This window comes from Maniola jurtina, chromosome 13 (assembly GCF_905333055.1).
Source record: "Maniola jurtina chromosome 13, ilManJurt1.1, whole genome shotgun sequence".
NCBI lineage: Eukaryota > Metazoa > Arthropoda > Insecta > Lepidoptera > Nymphalidae > Maniola > Maniola jurtina.
This window is the reverse complement of record NC_060041.1, coordinates 11,381,417-11,402,794: the sequence shown is the minus strand read 5'-3', so window position 1 is coordinate 11,402,794 and position 21,378 is coordinate 11,381,417. Positions and strand designations below refer to the sequence as shown.

General features: G+C 34.6%; 1 protein-coding gene and 1 long non-coding RNA gene across 2 annotated transcripts; one reads left to right on the top strand and one right to left on the bottom strand.

The window, feature by feature from the left end:
* Positions 1 to 776: 776 nt before the first annotated feature.
* LOC123871158 (brain-specific homeobox protein homolog) lies at positions 777 to 6,337 on the bottom strand. Its single transcript, XM_045914787.1, has 5 exons — positions 5,932 to 6,337; positions 4,735 to 4,842; positions 4,002 to 4,163; positions 1,936 to 1,991; positions 777 to 1,013 (listed from the first exon to the last, which is right to left on the bottom strand). Exons 1-5 carry the CDS (start codon positions 6,227 to 6,229, stop codon positions 900 to 902), a joined length of 738 nt encoding a protein of 245 aa, XP_045770743.1. The 5' UTR covers positions 6,230 to 6,337; the 3' UTR covers positions 777 to 899.
* A 13,032-nt stretch (positions 6,338 to 19,369) lies between these two features.
* Positions 19,370 to 21,168, top strand: LOC123871054. Its single transcript, XR_006797202.1, has 2 exons — positions 19,370 to 20,758; positions 20,804 to 21,168. It is a non-coding gene; the product is annotated as an uncharacterized LOC123871054 (long non-coding RNA).
* Positions 21,169 to 21,378: the final 210 nt, after the last annotated feature.

Sequence of the window (21,378 nt, the reverse complement as noted above, 5' to 3'; positions counted from 1 at the left end):
AACTTATTTATTGAGCAGTATTTATTATAATATGTACAAAAAGTAATATAATCTTAGCTTAGAGTTGATACCGACATAATAACACAATCTTATCAGCTCACATCGATTATTTATTATACAAAACTTTTAAATTTTAAATCATTTCATATCAAACTGTCATAATTTGTGACATATTTGGCTAAATTGACTAGAATGATTCCATTATGACTAGAATTATATACTTACTTTCTTTATTTCAATATTTTTATTATTAATTACTACTATTGCACATAATATCTATCGTATAAATATATTCCAACATTTTAGAATAATTGTAGACATTGTAGGAAATGAAAAAGATCATTCGAAAGCTTTTGACTGAAGTTTTTTTCTAACTGAACTGCACTATCTAAGAAGGTTTTACTAAAATGGTGACAAGACAAGAAAAATAACGTTCAATTACAACGAACAAATTAATTTAGATATTTAAAAATAAAATGTTTCTCATTAACATCAATTTACTTGCTAGCAATATCTGCTTCTGAAATGCAAATTATTTATATCAGATTATTATTACGCTAAAAGTAAGTTATAATAAATATTTGATTATTTTAAAACATAATTGCGGTTCGGTTTTATGTACGTGTAGCATTTGTTAGTGATAAAAAAACCTCTCACAATCCTTTTTAACTTAACTTAATAACTTCTTCTGTCCTGCAGATTTTCTGTGAAGGGTTTAATATTTCACAGCTTATTGTTAGACGATTACATAACAAATTATTATTTAATTCCTTGAGTAAAATTAATTTGGTGTAGCTACTATACAGCTGTAGAACTGACGCAAATCATTCAACATTCGACATCATTATCGTTAATATCTGTTTATCTACAGATTAAAATAACAGACTACATTAATAACTTTACGTGCCACTGTAGTGTTGTGAATAATTTGGTTCGCCTACGATGTCGATATCACTATCACTGTGTTCTGTTTCAGATTCAGACGTCTGAGTTGTGGATATTCGGGAATCTTCCTGTAACAATAAATTATGATTATAAATAGGTATTACTAACAATAATATTGGAAACGCTAAGTGAAAATACAATCAATGTCATGTACAAACCACGATTTCATATTTATTACTTATACATATTTCTCAACTAATTTTCATTAGCTTTTATGTGGTAAAGTACCTATACCTAAGTATTAAATCTTTTTTGCAAATTAATTTATTACACGTGTGCCTATTTGATAGAAGTAATTTGAAACTTAAAGAAAAAATAATACAAGAAAATAAAATTGGACCTGACAAGTCGTTTGAGTCTAACACAAATTACGGTATATAGTTAAACAGACCTACTCAAATAGTTTTTATTTTATTTTAAACTAGCTGATGCCCGCAGCTTCGCCCGCTTGGATTGGTTAGATCCCCTGCAGCATCAGGATTGAGGAGTTGGAATCCAAATTTTTTATGAAACAATGTCGCAAAGTTTCTCTATCGATTAAAAAAAATTACGCAAATCGGTTCAGAAATCTCAGAGATTTCGGTGTACATAGGTAGAAAAACACAACTCCCTTTTTGAAAGTCGGTTAAAAAAGTAGCCTATTTTACACCCTAGTCAATCCTCTACTTGTCTGTGAAAATCCCGTCAAAATCGGTTCAGCCGTTCCAAAGATTAGCCTTTTCAAACAGACAGACAGACAGACAGACAGACAGACAGACAAAAATTTTAAAAACGTGTGATTCAGTTAAGGTATCGTTCAAATAACCCTATGAGATTAATATGAGGTAGTTATTTCGAAATTACAGACAGACACTCCAATTTTATTTATTAGTATAGATATTAACTCTTATTACTTATTAAAAAAATCTAACTAACTACTTATTAAAAAAAATGTTAAACTTTATAAGGAAATCATTACGAAAATGTTTTTATACCACTATATTATCTTACTTTTCTTTCTGCGGATTGCGAGGACAGCTTTGTTGTAAAGTCCACTGCTACGGCACCTACGAACAAAATTAATGTTTTACCAAAAATAGAACAAAACGGCAATGGTTAAAGCATAAATAAATACTTAATAATGAATAATAATAATACTTAATTTGTACTAAAATAAATAAGTCCTGTGGTACATTTTACCCATTCCTCCCCTAACAGGTATGATTTTAAAAAGCTGCTGAATGCCTTCAAAAGGCTTTGGAGTTTGAACATTTAATTATTATTTAAAATATAGAAATATAGACTTTAAGTTCAAAGCATAAGATTGAATTTTCTATAAACGGAACAGAACACCCAAGACACTTATTTAATCATCAAATAAAATAACCCTTACACTGAAATATACAGCTTAATGTTTAGTAATAAAGTGCAATTTCGTTTGACATAAATTCCAAGACGTTCTGTTTCCATGGCAACGAAGACGTCAGCCATCTTGTCCTACTAATCGAATCAGGGAACGTCTTGAGTTGTGGCGCGAAAGCGGCAATTCCAAATTCAATTTCCTCGTCTTTGAGGTTTACTATCTAGGTACTTGAAAATACGACGCTGTTTCCCACCTAAAGAGCTTTAGTATGAGCCATGTGTTATACCTACTCGTAGCTGTACTCGTCTGAATATTTTAACTTTGCGTAGGTACCTACGTACTTAAGTATCTATCTATCAGTCTAAAAATCCAACAAGACGTGTAAATCCTTTCTGAACGCGAACGCGCTAACAAACTGATGTGCAGTTAGGTGAGACATTTAAACTGAAATGTTTTAAAATAAAAAAAAATCAAATGAGCCAAATATAAATTCGGAAGTATATTTATGTATCCTACCACCTTCCACGCTCTTCCCTGCTTCAACAACAGACTTTGATCGTTGTATCTAGCAACTATCTCTCTGCTTCATACTTAGTAAGTAATTAGGCAAATTCTTGCAACAAAGGAGCAAGTTTGGAAAACTAATTACCTAATAGTTAGCTACCCGTGAGAACAGTTACCCGAGTCCCCATCCAGTAACTTAGGAAACTTATACTTGCTACAGTTTGAAACTACGCTTCTTTGTAGTTTGAAACTATGCGCGGTCCCTAGGCGATACAAAGACGAAACACATACTATGAATTTTAGGTTTTAAAGGAGAAAAGATGCCTAAATAGATATACATAGTCGCAGATTAAAAAAAGTTAAGTTCATAAAGAAGTAAACAGGCCATGCTTACCATGAGCGAATATTGCTCTTCATTGGATCTGCTATACATTTCAGTGAGGGGGCATCAAAGTGGTGGGAAGTGGTTGCATTAGGAAGGTTAAACGTGGCTGTGCACATAAAGAGACGCTGTGTCCAACAGTAGACGTCCACACTGCTCCATAGGCTGACTAATGACGAAATATTCACGACTATTAAATAGAAAGGTACCTACCAACTATACCTACCTATATTCCAAGTCAATATTTCGATCGTTTTCACTTATCTATTATAGCTGATCGGGTTGCGAGGTCGAAGTGGTAATGTGTAGAGAAGTAATTCGAAAAAAAACGATAGATATTAGGGTCCCAAGGTATACTGCACCGGCAAGCGCAGCGTTGAAAGACGCTTCTTTCATGCTGTGCAAGACCGTGGCGCCTCTACGAGAAACCTACGTTCAACAGTGAAAGTCTATCGGTCGATACCTAATTAATGATGGTTATACATGACTTAATTTCACTTAAAGTAAGCTTATCCTACCTAGTGGCGGGCGCCCTCCAGCAAGATAAACCGATGATATCAGACACACACACACATGCTGATGTCACAGCTGCAAATCAGCGTCCTGCATTTTATGCGTGTTAAGTGATGCAAGACATAATGTTGAGATCTACTCCCATTTGGGGTGATGTCACAGATTACTTACCTACATTTGTATACTTTGTTTTAATCTGTGACACCAACAACAAATAAATGCATTTTCTTTCTTTCTATATGAGGATGGCAGGAAAGGGCTGGATTAGGACGGTCGAGTGGTGTGGTTTAGTTTTCCAATAGAACTGTTACCTACCTCTCTGCTGCTGCTGCTGCTTCCTCATCTGCTTCTTGTGCTTCATGCGCCGGTTCTGGAACCAGGTCTTCACCTGCGTCTCGGACAGGTTGAGCGCGCCCGCCAACTCCACGCGCTCAGGAGTTGACAGGTAACGCTGGGACTCAAAGCGCTTTTCCAGCCCTGGCCATAAATTTTATTTAAATATTTATCCTCATTTTTCTAACTGTATGTAGGTATGTAGTTAGTACAAATTCCATGGATATGTACGAAACGATTTGCCTCATTGTTTCTAATTCAAACCGCTAGGATATGGAACGCCCTTCCATACGCTACTTATTCCTTACGTATCAGTTTTCTTCTCCACTTTTAACATAATTTCTTACCTTCAAGTCAAGAGTGAATAGACATCTTCTAGGCAAGCGCGTTCCAACTTAAGCCGCATCATGCCTTGCCAGCATAGTATGTTAGTCAAGTTTATCATGATGAATAATATTTCCTTTTCCCCTCCCACTAAGCGCAAAGGTTGTACTATAGGAGTAGGTACGACATTAGCTACAAACCTCACCGACGGGTGGGGTTTGAACCGACGACTTTCGAATTTCAGTCCACTCCTATTGAGCTAATGAGGCTCTATTTGAACAAAATTATGTTTAATGTTCGATCCAAAATTCTCTTCACTATGAGAAGAGACCCATGCTCAGTAGTGAGCTGATGATGGGTTGATCGTGATGATGATAATTCAATAACAGACCTGTAAGTTGCGGGTCAGAGAAGACGGTCCTTGCTTTCCTCCGTCGGCAATGCTTCAGTGCAGACAGCGACAGCTCCGACGGCGTGAACAGTGCGTGGTAAGGGACACCTGACCAACAACACTCATATCATTCTGAGTTTAGAAGATCAAAGATATTATAAATCTCTAGATAGGCAAAGCTCCTACAGTACTATTTTAACCGACGCGACGTAAGACAATATTAAATGACCAAATCTTAAACGAGTGAAAAACGGCTAAGACAGACCGATACTATTGTTTCCTGTCCATCCGACCGTATCATATGTTTGCTATAGTTTTATTTTTCGAAGCCTTATCTTTAACTTTTCTTAGTTTAATGCATGTTTAACGCAATAACAAGTAACTTAAAACAAATTGAAAACCCCCCGACTGCGGTTACGTATCTTTTAATCAACAGCCCGCGCATTAAAGCATATAAAATACGCCATTTTGATTTTTATTTTACTCAGTGACACTCGCGCCATCAAAACGAATCTAATGATGTATCATTTATCAAAATTGGTTGAGCCATTGAGTAGTTACTAGCGAACGTAGGAACGGATACAAACATGTGCAATGCATATATTATACACATTCAGGTGAAACACATCACTCTCTTTTTCGGCTTCGTCGCAGTCGGGTAAAAAGATACGACCCTTCAAAGTCGTAGAATTCGTATTTGCGTATTATTGTGTCGCTTAATAACTTTTTATGATGAAAAGTTTGGGCGGCGTAGCTATGACGTAGCACTATTGCTACGCCGTAGCTGAATGAAATATTATATTTATCTTGTTATTTTTGCGGTATTTGCTCGTAAAGTTGAAAATTACCTACCTAATTTGGCATGCTGACTATTTTTCTCTATGAACTGTGCAGTGCATAGATACAAATATACAGTGGCTTATCTACTTTATTATTTAGGTAATATGATTTTTGATTTCCACTTTTTATTCAAAATAAGACATAATTTTCGTAGCAGTTCTTAGAAAAATATCAACAGATAACCTTTATTAGATTTCAATTAATGAAAGATTAAAATAAGATACGTCTGCATCTACGTAACTATCTACATTTGCTACTTCTTTGTTACATTTTGTTAGCCTGATTAAAACGATTTGTTATGTGTGATATATAAAAAAAATATGAGCTTTTTATCTTACAGAGTAAGAGTTTACATACCTTGAGAAAGGAAGTATGGTGTTTCCACGGCCTTATAAGTAGTCGGTGTGTGTAAATACGCCCCTAAGGCGCCCATAGCCACTTGTAGATAAGACCCTTCCCTAGCCACAGGCCGGACCTCGTTGGCGACAGGAAAATATTTGGGCTCCCTTTCATAATCAAACCTCCTTGGGTCAGGCTGTTTGAACGTGTTTCTTTGCCCGCGATACAAAATATCCTCGATTAAAAAAGAAGTCTTCGAATTTTGCTCTTGGCGATTCGTATCACCGGGCGAATCACTTCGAATGTCTTGATCCATTTTATTTTAAATTTCGAATGCGAACATCACTGATTTTTTTAATTTAAAAACAAAAAGTTTGAGTTGGAATAGCAAAGAACCTACTTAATTGTAATTTTACATTGAAATGAATCAATTTACCAACAACTTAAATATTTCAAATTAGAAGAAAACAGTAGAGATTTTTTAAATTGTTGTAAATAAAATACACGGAGGTCCTTAATTTTGGTATTTTTTGGAGTAGATCTTTAAACTGGAGACTTCATCAATTTTTATTTTAAACTAGAAGTTACTTAAGACAACTGCTTTCATTTTATTAAAAAAATTAAATAAACTTTTTACACAAATCCAATTTTGAATCAGTGCCGCCAAATCGTAAGCGCCAATCCAGAGATGTCAAAATATTAATTTGTGAACGTAAATCGATAATTATTACGGATAATTATCCGTTTGCTCGTTGTTTGGGTAAAACGAGGCGATTTGGTGCGCGGACCGAGTTAAACTGTCGTCGTTACGGGGTGGTTTGGGGATGGGGTCCGCCCATTTGGGGGTGGACTCCTTACGCTTTAGCTGAGCTTTAGCGAGAAATTTGGGTTAGATTAAACGGTCCTCTTTTTGTACAGGATTTTGTTTCTATAAAAATATTGAACTTTGAAGCTGAGCAAAATAACTTTGAAATTAATCATAACAAAGATTTTCAGAAATGGTTGGACAAAAGATGGAATTTTTTAATTTATAATTTAGAAGTGCTATTTTTATAAAACTTTTTATAGGTAAACTGTATAACGTATACTTCGGTAGATTTCTATATTTGCCTTTCACGACTAAGTATACTTTGAAGCCTCTATTTAACCCCCTTAGAGATTTAATCTTAAAAATCTTTACTTACAGGGTTTCTACGTCATAATAGCTATCTGCATACCGAATTTCAGCCCATTTGCCATTTAGCCTATTCACCCATTTAAATTATTTTGACGATTCATTAAGCACTTGTAAAAGTTTATTTTAGTAAAAAAGGTCTATTCTATTCTATTTGGCGTTGGTAGATCAGTTGTCAGTCACCTTTTCTTTTATACATTTAGATTTTTATTATCTGTCTGTTTGTGTGAGCTACACTAATTCGAAACAACGGATCCAATTTTAACGGGTTGTTCTATGTTAGAAGGTTCTAGGCTATTTTTATCATAGGAAAACAAAAGGTTTCTATTTAGGACGAGCAATTGAAAGAGACCTCTCTTTGAATTGCTTGCTCTATGACGTAAGTTGGTTAGGTTCCTGAGCACGTATTGCGAGCGTAATAGGAGTAAGTATGCGCCTCATATTGGAATCAAATGAAATAGAGTTGCAAATTGGCAGTGATATTTTCCGATAGCGTAAAGCTAAGAATACACATCTTTAACACTTTCTATAAGTTACAGTGAAAGAAAAGACCGTGAGGAAACCTGCTTGCCTGAGAATTCTCTATAATCTTTTAGTCTATATAGGTAGACACAGACTTTTTGGATAGCACGCCATCACACACAGGTCTCCATCCAGCGGCAATGGACAGGCTCGCAGAACTGATGATCGTTGGGGCAGATGCTTTCTGCTCCAACTTTTTTAAAGAGTAGAGGCTGCGTACCGGTAAGCAGTGGCGTGCACTGGTTTAAAGCCAGGGTAGGCATTAAAGTATGAACTTATTTTATGGCAGGTCGTAATGAAAATACGTGTTGATTTATTGCAACTAGGGTAGGCAGTACTTTTATACCTCTATGAGCTGCACGCCACTGCCGGTAAATGTAATCTGGAACGCTCTCCAGGTTGCTGGACCGATGTCCTCAAAAAGAACGCTGGAAATAGGGAGATGAACAATTTTGATAGATAATCCACATAAAAATTGTTACCTATAAGCGTGTAACTATGAAACCGATCTTGGCAAAATTCGACACTGACAGCTTGCGTCCTGAAAACGGATAGGTAGGACATTTTTTGTCTTAAGGCTGAATTTTTTGGGACGTTTATGATTCGGACTATTCTAAACCCTGTTCATTATTTGCGGAGACTCTTACTGAGGTAGTGCGCCTGCGATGAGTTTTTTTTTTTTTTTTTTTAGTTGAGATGACATTGATGGAATTGACCTTGCTGGGAATCGAACTCGGGTCCTCCCAATAGGTAATCACTGCGGTAGAGAGAAAAATAATTTGTAAGTAGGTAATACTTGTATAGTTTCTTATACAGTTGGAAATTGGTAGATATAAAGGATTATATAGAAATATATTATATAGAAAATTGAAGATTATAAAGCAGGTGTATTTTGCGGAAGTCGAAGACATACAAGGAACCAAAAGCTTAATTTGCTATAATCCGCCAAACCAAAGAAATCTGACCTTATGCCTAACTGCAAGGTCTTTGCAATTAGGCATTGTAAGGTCTGCATCTCTTGAGGATGCTCCGGTATCAGGGCGAAACGTGCGTTGAGTGGTGTTGGGATTTGTGTGGTGCTGTGTGGTGGTGGTGCGTGCTTGGTTGCTGGCTTTTCCTGCATGTTTATCAGTGGGAGGGCGGGCGTTGCGAGTCGCATGCTGCATGTTGCACCATATAGATTTCTTTGGTTTGGCGTATTATAGCAAATTAAGCTTTTGTTCCTTGTAGATATTTAGTATTTTCTATCTGTGTGTACATGCCCTTACATACATCGTGTATCGCATGGGTTAAGTTACCGTAAAGATGGAGCAGATCATCCCTACACAGTGGCTATACTACGCTTGAACGGTTTTGGTATTTGCTTTATTTTTCATTTATCTTCTTGTTATTATTCACACTTTATACGGGTACCCACTTACATATTAGGTAGGTACATCTATGCGCGTACAAGTTGTAAGTACAAGCACTTATAGAAAATTCTTTAAAATTATAACGTATTCGTAGGTATATTTTTTAACCTACTTCAAAAAGGAGGTTTTGTTTTCGTGCCGTCGTTCCTATTTACCATGGATGTATGTACCTATATCAAAGAATATTGAACCGATTTTGATAATTTTTACAGAAACTCAAGGCAAAAGTAAAAATAAGAATGTAAAAATAAGTTCTTAAAAGGTGCGATTAGATATTTTTTTTTCTGCGCATATAGATAACGTACCTTTCTCCAAATCGCAATGATTTTACAACTATTACAGTTTTACGACCATTGATGTAGCAGGAATCTCCCCCTTTTACAACTTAATAGAGATTTAGATTTAGGTAACATTTCTTTAAAAATATATCTAGAAAAAATTCGTTAATCCAAATTTCAAGACTATTCGTACCCTCTACCCACCCTATCTCACCCTGATCCGAAAACTGAGGCGTGGTCTCCTCATATCAACCAATGGCAAGCGAGTGCGCGGTCACAATTTAAATTTCCACCAATGGGGTGGCAGCAATTAGGGGATGAAAAGATACGCGTTAGGGGTCGCTTGGCACCGCTTTGTCGCGTTGTTACCGGTTATTTTAGACTAGTAAAGTCATGCTTGGATTTGCATGCTTTATTAGCTGACGTACGTGGTTTTGCCTAAATTTTGTGGTAGGTGTCTTCTTAGACCAAGGCGCGTTTTGAACCCTCGTTTTTTTTATTCCTACCAAAAAAAATTTTAGCAAAAAAGGATAAAGATAAAACTTATCTATGGTTTATGTAGGTCGACAATAATAGTTTGTACCATCACCTGAATTCTATTCACTATAGGCATTACCTATTAGGTATTTTTGAATAAAATAATTTTGTGTTTTATGATCCTCGTCATGATTAACTCATCTTCGTGTCGGCCCACTATTGAGAATGGGTCTCCTCTCAAAAGGAGAAGGGTTTAGGGTCCTCCACACTGACCCAATGTGGATTGGCAGACTGTACACACATTTGAGACAATTACCTATTAGTAGAACTCGCAGGCGTAAGTAAAGTAGGTACCGGCGGTTTCCTCACGATATTTTCCTGACCCTTAAAGCAAATGATATGTACCTAATTGAAAGACTTGCATGCCCGGGATAGTACCGGTCTCCCGTCTAAAAGGCCGACGTTTAACCACTAGGATATCACGGTTCACAGCCCACTAAGAGACAGACGGACGGACAGACAGCGGAGGCTAAGTAAGAGGGTCCCGTTGGCACCTTTTGGGTACGGAAGCCTTAAAACTAACGCACCTCCCTGGTGCAGTAAGCGCTTTGATCTTATGATTGAAAGATACGGCGGGTTCAAATCCAGATAGGGGCAATTAAGGAGTTTATAATTGCTAATTTTTTCTCTGCTCCGGTATGGTGGGAGGCTTTGGTCGCGGCTAGTTACTACCCTACTTACAAAGTCGTGCCGCCAAGTGATTTAGCGTTTCAGTAAATGCCATGTAAAACCCGACACTTACAGAGTCATAGGTTTAATAAAACTGCACCCATACATACCCCTCTCAAGTTAGCCCACTTCCATCTAAGACTGAGTGCGAGTCAGACTCGCGCACTGAGGGTTCCGTACTCGGGTATTTTTTCCAACATTTTGCACGATAAATCAAAAACTATTACTTATGCAAAAATTAATAAAAATCTGTGTTAGAAAGTACCTACAGGTAAACCCTTTCATAATATGATACCCCACTAGGTATAGTTATCTTACTTTGAAAATTGAAACAATTTTTTTTTTTTAAATGATGTGACCACAAATTCGCGGTTTTCAGATTTATTCCTGTACTTGTGCTATAAGACCTACCTACTTGCCTTTCATGATTCTAGGTCAACGGGAAGTACCCTATAGGTTTCTTGACAGACACGTCGGACAGACAGACAACAAAGTGATCCTATAAGGGTTCCGTTTTTCCTTTTGTGGTACGGAACCCTAAAAATCTGATGAACGTGCATAAATTCGTAAATAAACGCTTATTAAGTATCTAAATCATAATTAACTTGCATGTTTTGCCGCTCAATGAGCTCGTGACAAAATGCATGGGGCCCATAGCGCTGTGGTTTCCCATAATAATTGACGCTGGGAACATCGCACCTTGCCTGATTGGCCTCCACTTTGCATACGTGTCTTGTTCATGGATGATTTTAATACTGGAAGAGACATTATTCCTACTATGTACTTATAAGGTACTTAATTTATTAACCCCCGACCCAAAAAGAGGGGTGTTATAAGTTTGACGTGTGTATCTGTGTATCTGTCTGTGGCATCGTAGCTCCTAAACTAATGAACCGATTTTAATTTAGTTTTTTTTTGTTTGAAAGGTGGCTTGATCGAGAGTGTTCTTAGCTATGATCCAAGAAAATCGGTTCAGCCGTTTGAAAGTTATCAGCTCTTTTTTAGTTACTGTAACCTGCACTTGTCGGGGGTGTTATAAATTTTTAATTTACACTTGTCTACTAAAATTTCTGAACCCCCTATCGCGGTAGGCGGACTCTATAGTTACACAATGCTTTGTCTTGGACGGATGACAGAAAGAGAAAAATCGGTGTCATATACTTACTTAAGAGGGCTCTCTTCGTCACTCGCTTCTACTCGCTTCATACAATCGTAGTTCCAATTTCATTTGAATATTAAGCAACCAAAGTCCATGAAATTTTGCAGACATATTCTAGAAACTAATATCTATGTCTGTGGTTTTCCAGATTTCTGTTAAAATATTCGGTTTCAAAGTTACGCGGTCTTAAAAATTTACATACAAATCTTTGAGCCCCTGTAATTTTAAAACTACATATTTTTAGAAAAATCTAAAACACCACAGACACAGATATTAGTTTCTAGAATATGTCTGCAAAATTTCATGGACTTTGGTTGCTTAATATTCAAATGAAATTGGAACTACGATTGTATGAAACGAGTGGAAGCAAGTGACGGAGAAAGCCCTGTTAATACAACATTATATCACGTGTAGCAATATAAACCACATAATACGTCATACAAATCTTTTAGTTCCACACTCAACGTACCTACGTTTCAATCCAACACTGAAGCATCCGCAGGTAAACAAACTTTCATAAGTAGCAGAAAATAATGTAATAATAAATTATATTTTTGACAGCATTAATTAAGTTTGATAGGTAAAGATTTTTTTACTTACGTACCTAAACAAATAGAACTTCCAGGATTATTAAGTCTTTGGTACACAATTAGGGTTGGCTATCATAAATATATTATGTTTGACACCAAATATTTTGTCTCAAACTCATACTTACCTGTGCATTTACCTGCATCGTAAGTTTGAATACCTAATTACTAGTGCTGAATCTAGGCACTGATCTAATAGGTAGTTAATAGGTAGGTAGGTACGTTAATTTTTCTATCAAATACCTATCTTTATTGAAATTGGTAGAGATATTTGGTTATAGGTAAGGTACTTTATGATATGGAAACCCAAATTACCTACTTATATGCTGTATCTTACAGCTAAAACCTTAACCTAAACCTCAGATTTAGCCTGTAGTTTCAACTCATAACTCCATCATGTATATTCTGAGATAAAAAGTAGCCTATTTCTGGTATATATGGCCTATAACATGGTTTCGACAAAATCGGTTAAATAGATGGGCCGTGATAATTGAGCAGACTAACAAACATATACGACAAGCAAAAAGTGTACGACGGTGCCTATTTTGAATAAATGCTTTGAGTTTGAGTTTGCATTATACTTACCTACCTATATAGTTATGTATAGTTTAAGTTTGAGTGCAGACTGTACAATGTAAACTCAATATATAGCAAAATTGAAGGCACCGGGTATTTTTTTTGTGAGTTTTTGTTAAACGGAGATTAAAAAGTAACACAAACGATAAAACAAACAAAGACAACAAGTAAAGATATAAAACAAACGAACCTTAGTAATTTCTACGTTATAGGTAAGGAGTTTTCTTTAACCAGAAGTTTGCAATATATAGTTTACACTAGAATATTTATAATGTTAAATTAATATGGTCGGAGTCAACCCTATTCCGCTGCACTCTACATTGTTGACACAATACACCGCCGACGTGATTTATCGGGATCTGCGGCACTCGAGACCCACTGCATCTGCAGTTAATAAGGGACATCGCAGTTAAGGGTTATTAGTGTTTATCTGATCGTTACAATGATAAACAAAAAACCTCTACCTAAACAATTAAGTCAGCGACAGCTTAGAGGGCTGGAGAAAATCCAAACGAAGATTATTAACTGTGATTTTACTTTTAATTTTCTTGTACTTACCTACCTTACTTGTCATATTGGATTGATCACATAACTAATGAGATACCTACCTTACTTGTCATATTGGATTGATCACATAACTAATGAGATACCTACCTTACTTGTCATATTGGATTGATCACATAACTAATGAGACCCAATCTTTTATCAAATTTTTAAGTAATATTTTAGCATTTAAACTATCGCAAATGATATTCATTATAAATATTAATCACTAGCAGTTTCCTTGGCGCTGCGTTGTAAGTACCTAAAGACCCAATGAAAAACTCCGGATAGATTCGAAATTATAGTCGGGCTTACTCGGAACTACACGGAGTTCAGCCGTCTTGTCGATCGTTGTCAAACTTGCCGTCGGAAATAAAAACAACAACAAAAAAAAGTAACTTTTATTTATAAAGTTTTTTTTTTAGCAAATTACGGATCTTTGTTTATTGAACTTAGAACAATGCTAGGAATGCGATCGAGTCATAAAATGCTACGAGTATTTTTGCTACGCAGGCTACGCTATGTCTACAAAATATAGTGATGGCAATCATAATATTATACTTACTACATATTATTATGCCGATCTTAGATCGTGAAAAATTTAGTAGTTCTGCTAAAATTCAATTTTTTTAACATTCAATCTGGCAGGTGGTAACCGAGGACGATTGAATTATTTATAAGCCAGAAGAATTATGATATCTCTACCAAGTAGCTAAGTAGAATGAAAAACAAATTTAAAAAATATTTCACACATAATATTCTAAACCTGCGGCTCTTATTTTAATAATAAAAATTAATCGAGGCTCTATACTAACATGCACCGGTTTGAAAAGTATATAGGTATTCTACTGATAAAGACGATAAAATTGCATACTTCTTTTTACGTAGGTATACTTACACTAGGTATAGCCTACCGCTTTAAAAAAACTTTTAAACTTATCGCAGCAAGATTACGTGGCCTTTGATTACAATTTCAACTCAATAGAGGAGATTCCATTGTTCTTTTGATATCGCCCCTCGGTAAATTGTTTCAAAAATCAAATTATTGCTGTCAAAACAAATTAGCTTTAGAAAAAGCTTCGTTTATATTGATTGGAGGCGCGTGGCGGTCTCGCGACGGTGAATAGGTACCAATTGTGTAGGTCTAGCTAGTTGTAGCGAATAATGATGATAGTTCAGTGGTAAGAATGGATTGAATGCTGTAAGATACCAGATTCAAACAGGCTGGGCTCACTTGGTCACGTAACCCGAGACATAATATAGGTACCAACTAATTATAGGGTCGAGATGGCAATCTTATGGTATGAGGGCTTTTGTATCTCCTGAAAAGTAAGGGTAAAATGCGGATAGCTTGAAGCTAAGAGCCCGATCGAGAGACAGCATGAATACAATAATGTGTCTGTGCCTACTATAATCCGTTAAAAAAACTTTTTTTTTATAAATCTGGAAGCGTCTCCTTCACATCCCCAAAACCCCTACACGTCTTACAAACATCCTTTACGACGTGTCAAAAGATTTTCAAAAGGCAGGAAATCAAAACAATAGATTCTCAAGCCGCAACTCGAGGCGACACGCGCGCGCCACGCGGCGGATAGCGGAACTACCCTCTTGTAATTTGATACCATTTACTAACAAGACAAGTTGAACGATTAAGAATTAGGATGTGGCTATTTTTTATGACCAATTAGTGAGTGAGTTTTTTGGTCTTTTAATAAAATACAAAACTGAACTTTTAGTTACGTGTTAATTTTTTGTAATATGGATTTAGAGGTATAGGTATAGATATATATAGGTAGGTGCTTATTATAAAGAAACTGGCTAGTATTATTAACTAGCGATATACCTAACTAGTCTACCTAATACCTTAATTCGTAAGCTGAGATGAGCCAAGCTAGCGCTTACTAGCTAGTCTTGTTTGGTGACCATTGGTCTTTCCCGATGGTCAGATTGGTGGTTAGACTAATTCGTCCGAATTTTTGTTCCCTTGATCAGATCCAATTATTGACATTTGGCATACATTTGGTGTTTCATCATAGAACACATACTTGCTAATTGTATAAAATGGTCACTAAGGACGTAAGTTTCAAATTGCAAGGGGGTGCAATTCTAGAAACAATCAGACGATTGTTTCTCTTCGTTTGCGGTAAGTATTAGTCTAAATATCATTGTAGTACTTTTGAATCATCATTGTAGCAGTTATAGGTATTTGATTTACTTATATCTTTGTAGTGCTACAATTAGCAGAAAGTGTACAATTAACAAGGTCCATAGATCCTGGCCTCTTACCGGCATTCCTTAACTATGAGCAAGGATGTTAAACCAATAATAATACTTAAGTAGGTAGTACAAACTAGAACCAGAGGCTCCTAATACAGAATAGTACCAGAGGGGTCAATTGATCAGAGATGGCCACAGTAGCTAGAGCCACTCGCACTCTGATCAATTGACCCCTCTGGTACTATGAGCCTCTGGTTCTAGTTTATACTTACTTCTAAAGTATTAAGCTTTTACATCCTTCCTCGTTAGTTAAGAAATGACGGCAAGAGGCTGGATCTATGGGCCTTGTTAAAAATTATTGTTCCTACTGTTAATAATTGTAGCAGTACAATGATATAAGTAAATCAAACAGGAAGGTAGTAACTGCTAAATTATAAAAATAAGTACTTATTTAGGTATTTATATTCTGGAATTAAAATATTGATCTATAATCGAACGCTTAATTCCGTTACACAAAGATATACATATTTTTATTTTCGTTAGGGCAGAAATAAGTAATGATTATAAGTAAATTACTAATCTCTGGTCAGGGTGTAAACATAGGGCACAGAACAATGAATATTACAGAAGTAGCACACGAACATAGTAATACTCCAATCCCTACAACCACAATAAATTGATAGTTCAGAGCGCCATCTTGTAGCGAGTAGCAGCTATCGTTACATAAACAATAAATAAATAATGTGTAAATAATAATTTTATATCGCTGGTTATATAACAGCGTAATGAAAATTATTGTAACCTATAGATTGTTTAAAGATAAACATTTATCTCTTTGACCCTTGTAGTCCTCCTGTCTATCGGCTGAGACAGTTTTCTGGCCTTAACTAGAAGTGGGAACAATAGGGAAAATCAAAGGGTGTCTACGGGATTTAGTATATTTAGTCGGACGAAGTCCAGTCGAGGGTCGTGGATCAAAATAAAACAAAAAGTAAGAGAAATTATATATATTTCAATATATTTCTTCACAACATTATACCGCACTGCACCAACTACGTTACATCGTACAAATTCTGTGTTTCGTTACGTTACAATATAACTCCTAAATCACAATATCTCAACTCACACGCGATTACAAGACAAAACTGTATCGTTAAATAAATAAATATTGCTATTCTTTTATACAAAATAAGCGTCACATAAAACTACTAAATGTGCTTCGAACGAGGATTCCTAACGTTTTTTTTACAAAAGCTCATTTATTTTCTAGTATAACTAAGGCTTGTAATTCACAGAATATACAGCTGGGTATTTTCAATATACAAGATAAATATTGCTATCCACTGAAAAACATCAAAACACAGAAATAAATTAATATAGCCTTCTCTCTGAATACGTAATCCCATACAAATGACAGATCAAAAAACACAGTGGGTGTTTTTGGATCCAACCAATCACAAACATTTTCCCAAAATACATTCGAAATTCAATTCGAAATAGTTTCGATTGTGATTGGTTGTGACTCAATGGTTAACACCCACTGAGATGTTTGCCTCTATCATTTGTATGAGATAATGTAACAGAGAGAGCTATACTAATTTCCTTCTGCCGATATGGTGTAGTAGTTAGGTAGTTTTCATATACTTACAATAAATATTGCTATCACTGCAAAAACATCAGGACTAGTGTAAAATTCCAAGTTAAAAAGTGACAAATACGTACGCATGATGACAGCCCACAAGACAAGTCCCCGGTGTCTAGCGCCTAAGCTTTTGCTATAACACAAGCATTTCGTTTATTTATTTAAATATGAAATAATTTGTGTTATAATATAGCTACGAAACAATTATAATAAATATCCCCGTTCAAAACAAATTATACACACGACTTTGTAAAGTTTTCTTATCCAGATGAATAAATAAAAAAGTTTCACGTTTCCTCTTGAGAAGAATGGAATGAAAAATTGTTTTTGGACCTGTCACTTTAGTATTGAAATGGAAATCTGTTTAATTGCTTGATTCTTCTATTTCATCCATCCAGGTAAAAAAATTACATACTAAGTCTTACAACTTAACATACTGACTCAAAATAGCAAGAATTGATTCACCTATAATATAATCATAGTAAGTAAATATCACGAAAAATTCTATACAAACTCACAAACATACGAAAAACACCATTTGACAAAATAAGTGCACCTAAGTCGTAGAAAAAAATGTATAATGCCAATAGTGTTTTGAGAAATGGCGTTCTAGAATATCACATTCAGCTTCCAAATAAATATTAGGGAGTATTAGTCATGATTAGCATGGCTAATATTCTTTAAAAAAAAATTAAATGTACTTGGTTGCAGTAGACTTCTACGTCCATCATTAATATTATAAATATGTACCTACTATTGAAAAGGGACCCCGGAAAGATTCGACACTAATCGGGTATACTGCGACTAAGGCCCGGTGTCCACCTAAGCGGAGTGGAGAGGAGATGTGTACAGTCAACCAATCAGATTTTTAAAAGATGAAGTGATAATATTTTTGCGTCATCTATTATGAATCTGATTGGTCGACTACTTCTCCTCTCCTCTCCGCTCAGGTGGAGACCGGGCCTAACACACGAGTTTAGGCCGCCATATTATACATATTTATATTAATAATAATATAGTAGTAGTAGTAATAGTATAGTAGTATAGTATTTATATTAATAATAGTATAGTATAGTCTTTAGAAGCTGAGTGTCATAAAAATATAAATAATAATTACTATAGAATATTTATATAAATAATTCACTAAAATGTTGTAGCCTCAAAATATGACACTTGATTTCAGTTTTAATTAAATATTAGTCATAACAATTAATATTGTAAGATTTTTCTTCTTCGAAAAATTAATTGTACTTGCTCTAATCTTTTAACTAATTTAGTGTGTATAAAATTGAAGAAATCATAATAATTATTATAAATTGTGCTTACATTTTTTGGAATAAATTGCCATTTTAAAGACAAACTAAAATTCTTGTTTAGTATTTTGTATTATTCTTTTATTCCTAACCTTTTTATTTAATCTTTTCGGAACTTACCAGGCAAACGTTTATTTTGTTATTGTATTTTTTGCTTTTAATGAAATAAAATTATTTGTGAACGTCTTTCATTAAAATATCAATATAGAACTTCTATTTTATAGAGATGTAATATAGCAAAGGCCTCGGGTACGAGGACGGAACACTGAAGACAAAATGTATGGAAGGAAATACAGAAGCGCCGTGCGTCTGATTCCTTCACTGACATCCAAAATGGACATACACACCGTGAAATTTTAGTGATTTTAGAGCCGTGGCGAAGTGAGTCAAGCAATACTATCCATTTCGACCTAGTCTTAAAATAAAATAAAATAAATTGAGAAATTGTTGTTTGGAAAAATTCGCGCGAACCAGTAGTAACCCCATAGCGTCCCTGTCTCAGAATAACGCTGTTGTCACGTAGCGCTCGGTCAGTATTAATGTTTCTCACAGATTCGAGTTTATGTGAAGATATTTTGTCATCCAAAAAAAGGGCCTAGTTTTCCAAAACAAACAAGTAAAGCTAAAGATAAATAAGATAAAAAGATGAAACGGAAGAGATATGCCATACCAAATTATAGTAATATACGGCGGCCTACCCATCATATCGGGAATTAAAATTGTTACTTTGTGTTCGCTCACAAGTCGCCAAAACTTAAGGGCGCTAAGAATATAATGTAAATAGTTGTAAGAATTATGTTAATACAATAAATAAATAAATAAACATGACGCTCATCAACTATCAGCGCCAAAATGGCGAAAATCAAGTTGTTTCAAAAGCAGGTCGGCAATTGCAAGTCCAGCATACTTGTATGTAGTAGATCAGTGGTTTCTTTCCACACCTTTTATTCACAGCATCCCGTCCGCGCGTCCAGGGCGCTTACTACATAAGTTCCATAAGCGAAAGCTCAATAACTTGAACATTCAGATTCATTCAATTTAGGCATTCCAAACATCTACCAACTACCCACCGAGAATTTGAAAATTATTACCATTAGTCTTCAACCTTTTTTTTCTCAGACAACACCGCCATTTTACACTCAATATTACGTATTTATTTATTTACCATATTTATAGTCTATAATAATATTATTATTATTTGTTACCTTGAAAAATTAATTCGTTTTTGTACATTTTATCAAATTATTATTAAAATAAAAATTACAGCACCTAGATTCTATCGATTATAAATGAATAAATGCTCCTATATGCAGTTACTTATAACGCTCTTTACATAAAATCCTACTTTCAACTTCTTTAACTCGTAAAGAAGTAAAAAGAAATAGGAATTGTGCTGTCACTTTGAATCATTTTTATTACTTTTTTGAATAAAAAGTAGGTAATTTCATATCAATTTGGAAAAAAGCGGCTACGGGGGTAGGGACCAGGTCCCAGCCGGAAAATTGATATAACAGCATGGATAATTTTATTGAGAAATTGCATGTTCTACTAATATGAGTTATTTGGCTTTATCTATAGAAATAAAAGGGGAAACTGACTGACTGGTCAAATCGCTGGGTCTAGAAACTTGAGATTTTACATTTAGACCCTCACTGAGAAATGATTTGAGGATAGTAAGAAAAAAAAATTCGTTTTGGATACTATTTTTTTTAAATGTATTGAAAAACATGTGTATGTAAAATGTGAAAGTAATTATGAACTATAACAGATTAACGTATAAAAAAAATACACTATTACTTTCTAATATGTAACGATTAATATTATTTTACTCGTAATTTATGTCAAGAAAAAAATAAAAAGATTCTGACTACAAGTATTGGTGTTACCATATTATCATAACTAATTAATATTCTACTAATTCATAATATTTTTTTAAATCTAAATTACATAATGAAGAGACTACGCGATTTTGTGATCGTAATAATTCGTTACTAGATTTGATATTACGCTAACTAAAAATTGTAGAAAAATAACGCCTTTTTTTGCAACGATTACGTTATTACGATGAACATATTATTTTAGCCCCAAAGTTATGCAAGTTTTGCCACAAAATATTTTTCAAAGTCAAAATCTTTTATTCAAAGAAGTTACAATTTGAAAAATAAATTTGAAAATACATTTCATTTATAGCCATTTCTTTTACGAAATGGACATTAGTCATTTAACATGGCTAATATTCTTTTTTTTTTTTAAAAAAAAAGCATTACAAGATTTAAATCGCGTAGTTTCTTACATATTTCTATTACGTAAATCACTTTCTGCAGTTTCTTTTTTTTTTTCAGAAATAGGCACCTGCACGTAATGTGGACTAGTTAAATAAGATTATAAAGAATTTTAGACTACATTTAGTTAAAAAAATCTAAGTTAGTTAACTTTGTTCGATTTGAGATCAGGAAAATTTGCACCCAACTGACCGTGCGTATGATATGAAAAATGCAATCAGGATTTTAAAAAAAGAGAGAAAATTGTACTATTTTAAACAAATGCAAATTTGAAATGTTTATTTAAATTTAATAAGTATAAATAATACTGTTAACTTATTTAAATTTTGTAACATAATTCTAAAGATTTTTTTTAAATATTTAGTAGGTTTTTTCCAAGCTTGGCAACATTAAGTATTTTTGTTTAGTTATTCATCTATACACTAGTTATGATTTCGAAAAAGTTTGTGATTTTAATGAATGTTGATTAAATGATGATTTGTACTAAAATAATCCTTCAGGTAGTGGTTCCTTGATGTGTATAAAAGCAGCGCATAAACGCAATTGTACAAGCG